The 3,257-nt window shown below is 40.4% G+C and overlaps 1 protein-coding gene across 1 annotated transcript; it reads right to left on the bottom strand.

Annotated features, from left to right (window-relative positions):
* Window positions 1-1,179: 1,179 nt before the first annotated feature.
* Window positions 1,180-3,223, bottom strand: LOC109963905 (polypeptide N-acetylgalactosaminyltransferase 4-like). The gene is made up of 2 exons (XM_020606835.1): window positions 2,724-3,223; window positions 1,180-2,589 (listed from the first exon to the last, which is right to left on the bottom strand). Exons 1-2 carry the CDS (start codon window positions 2,979-2,981, stop codon window positions 2,437-2,439), a joined length of 411 nt encoding a protein of 136 aa, XP_020462491.1. The 5' UTR covers window positions 2,982-3,223; the 3' UTR covers window positions 1,180-2,436.
* Window positions 3,224-3,257: the final 34 nt, after the last annotated feature.

Raw genomic sequence — 3,257 nt, 5'->3', positions numbered from 1 at the left:
TCTTCGAGTTGTTGAGCTCACGTCCCCGAAATTAGGTCTGAAAAATGTCATATATCCCACTAAATTGGCACCAAAAATTAAAAAGAGTAACTTGGTTCGAGTCCTTCTTCCGCAGACTGCCATCGTGTTTTAATTGATTAAGCATGAAATTTTATTTGCCAGAAATGTGGCCTATAATGCTGTGAAATCAAATGACACAATTCATAATCAATGAAAGGGGCCATATGAAACTAAACCCAGGCAGTATCCATCAGTATTTTCCTAACACAATATGAAAGTGGGTGATTCTGTATGTCAGACATCATATTAGATTGTGTGACTACTGTTGATGAATCTGCTTGTTGTTGTTCTTCAAAGACTGACAGTCACTTTGAAAAGTGGATGAACTGGACAAATGCAGCCTCTCTGGAACAAAAGTAGCCTAGAAGAGCCATAGGATGGTTGAAATGAAACAAAGTAGCACTTAACAAGGGAATGTGGCAAACACACCAACAAGCCGTCAATAAGCAAAGGTTTCACATAATGTTGACACAGATCTAATGGGATTGACCTGTTTTCGTTGTGACAGCTCCTGTAGTGTGTGAAAAAAGGCAATGTGGGTAATTAACTTTATGCATTGGAATCCTATACCATCATGCTAATATTTAAAAAATATATATACAGATGAACCAAATTCACAGTCACATGGCTAAATTCTTCAGTGTGTTGACCACCAAAGTGGAGCCTGCACATTCAAGAAACCATTTAAGTCTAACTATTGTAAGATTTCTAGAACAACAAAATATACTTCTTCAAATGTGGATAAAGAATATGGCAAATAATTCCTCTGCCATTTGATACCTTGGTACCTTGTGACTTACACTTGTCGGAGCCCAGAGACATTCAGAAAACGACGTGGCAGAAAACTGCTGCTTAGCTTGAACATTCATGCCATTTCACACTATCAGGTCTGTGAATTCTTAAGTCTTCTCTTGACCTTAACCTCGTGGCCAGTGTGTGTATCAATGCCTTTTGCTTTGCAACCAGTAGGTGGCGCCAAATTCCTGAACACTGTAATCCATGTCTGAATGGAATGAAGAATGATCAGCACTGTGGCAGCTTATCAGTAAACTCCACAGCCACTGATTATATGTACAAGATGCTGTGTGTGTAGAGATCACAATAAAATGAGTATCACAGTTTATATCTGTGGTTAGTTTTTTATTCTTTCAATCATTTTTTGAAACATCCACCATCATCTTCATATCAAGTAATCCTCCTCCTCCTCATCCCTTTTGCATTATCAGTAGTTTTAGAGGTGCTTTATATCTGCACCCTCTGGTCCCTTAAACCAAACATCATTTACAAAAGAAACAAACAGTCTAACATGTTTACTGCTGTATCCTTTGACTGGTTTGAATATCTCACATTACAAATATTGCTCAGTGATAAGCAGTCATAGGCAAATACAGCCGCTGTTCAGTACATTTCAGCCACAGTAAAATCAAGTGCATCAAGCCAATGTTAGACTTTAGCTTTTAAAATCTTCTAAATACATTTGACATCCACTGGCACATTTCATTTTGGCACAAAGTTCTCTTTCATTTTAAAATGACAACCTCTCAAAAGCACAATGACAGATGAGTTTAAAGGGTATTCTTAACTTTACATAACAGGAAAGAATAGATTGCAAGATTGCTGACAACTCACTATGCCCTCTGGTGAAAATTGCACTTGGTACAAATGCTTAATTAATCCTTCAGGTCTTGTTCAGGCAGCATTTTACCACGAAACTGGCTCCACAGACTAGGGAGAGAATTGAGAAGTAATTGAGTATGACTGATTTTCTCTCACATGATGGAGCACGTCAGGATGTAGCTGGTTTGGAGGCTAAATGCTGCTGACTTTACATTCCTGGCACAGGTTCTTCAAGCTGCCCATCATTAAACTGCTCATTGTTTTGACAATAAAACAAACAAGCATGTGAACTTAACAACAATAATTAATATTAATTGCACATTAAGGTAACATTCTGTAGTGCAGCATGATTTTGCATCTAGTTTTCAAGGAAATGCTTTGTCTTTAATCTCTCTGAAAGGCACTTCTTCATGTCCTGGTCAGTCCAGCCACTTTCACTGCTTTCAAGTCACAAGAACACATGGACTCTGTTACAGAGGCACTTGGATGGACACAAAAGGAAAAGTCTCAAGTCCAGCTGGTCTTTTTGAGAAAAAAAATAAGGCCAAAAACACCTTGCTTTGCATTTCTCAATTTCTCATTCACGACATTGAAATCTGCACTTGGCTTAAAGGGACTTTTCACCACCTTTAATTTGCTCGCCATTCCCATTCAAATGGAGTGCACACCTTGGGATGATGAGGGAACTGGGAGCATCTGAGGAGACGTCCGCTGTAGTAATTGCACTATGGTCAAAAAAAGGTCATTTGAGGTTCCTGGCTACTGTCTGTCTTGCTCCTCTTGGTGCTCAAACTTCCACCCCTGTTTTTTGTCTCCTGGGTTGCACCGGCTCATCTGAATGTCTGTGTGGCCATCTGCTGTGTAGTAGGCTGTCACACACATGTCTGAGTGAGGGTGGTAGATGGTCCCATCCTGAAAGGATTGAGAGGTAGAGGAGGGGTAGGATGAGAATGTGTGCAAGATCTAGAATAATGTATGTGCATGTGGTCACTTGGGCTTGAGTGAGAGAGAGCGTGTTTGTGTATGTAAACGTGTGCACCCTTTACATTTCTGAACTCCCAGATCATACTGGGTGGCTTGAACTCCCCATCACGAGGGCACTGTGTCATCCCGACTGAGGTCTGTCCCTCGAGCACTTCGGCACACAGCTCTGTCACCGAGTTGTAACGGATCTCCTTCTGAGATGTGTATTCAAAGTACTGGAACAGAGGAGAGACCTGGTTAAAAGGCATTTTCTCTGTATATATGATTAAAATAGGTTTCTTTACCATTAGTTTGTATTTAGAAACATCTTTGGAAAGCATCCCAACTGGAAAAGCAGTAGTGACTAAGGGAATAAGACACTGTCTTACATCCTTTCCAACTGTTTCAGGACATCCCTCCTTCTGTCTTAATCTCACTGTATTTAGAAAGCTTTTTAACAGAGTAAGTTGGCATGTTTTTTCTACCAGGATTACAGGATGGTTTTCTCTTCCTTGACTGTGGGATCAGGTCCTGGCTAAGCCACCATTTGGCATGTCAACATATGTATCAGGGCATCTCATCAGCAAAGGCCAGGCTTTGGCCCTCTCAATCAAGCA

The sequence above is a fragment of the Monopterus albus genome, unplaced genomic scaffold, assembly GCF_001952655.1.
Source record: "Monopterus albus unplaced genomic scaffold, M_albus_1.0 scaffold82.1, whole genome shotgun sequence".
NCBI classification, from domain to species: Eukaryota; Metazoa; Chordata; class Actinopteri; order Synbranchiformes; family Synbranchidae; genus Monopterus; species Monopterus albus.
The sequence above is the reverse complement of the archived record's forward strand: the minus strand, read 5'-3'. Positions and strand labels throughout refer to the sequence as shown.

What these genes read in the sequence shown, in the direction of transcription:
- LOC109963905 (XM_020606835.1), bottom strand. Translation starts at nt 2,981, where the DNA reads ATGCTTTCCAAAGATGTTTCTAAATACAAACTAATGGTAAAGAAACCT. An exon ending in TGATCTGGGAGTTCAGAAAT is followed by an intron (nt 2,590 to 2,723) that starts GTAAAGGGTGCA and finishes CAATCCTTTCAG; the next exon opens with GATGGGACCATCTACCACCC.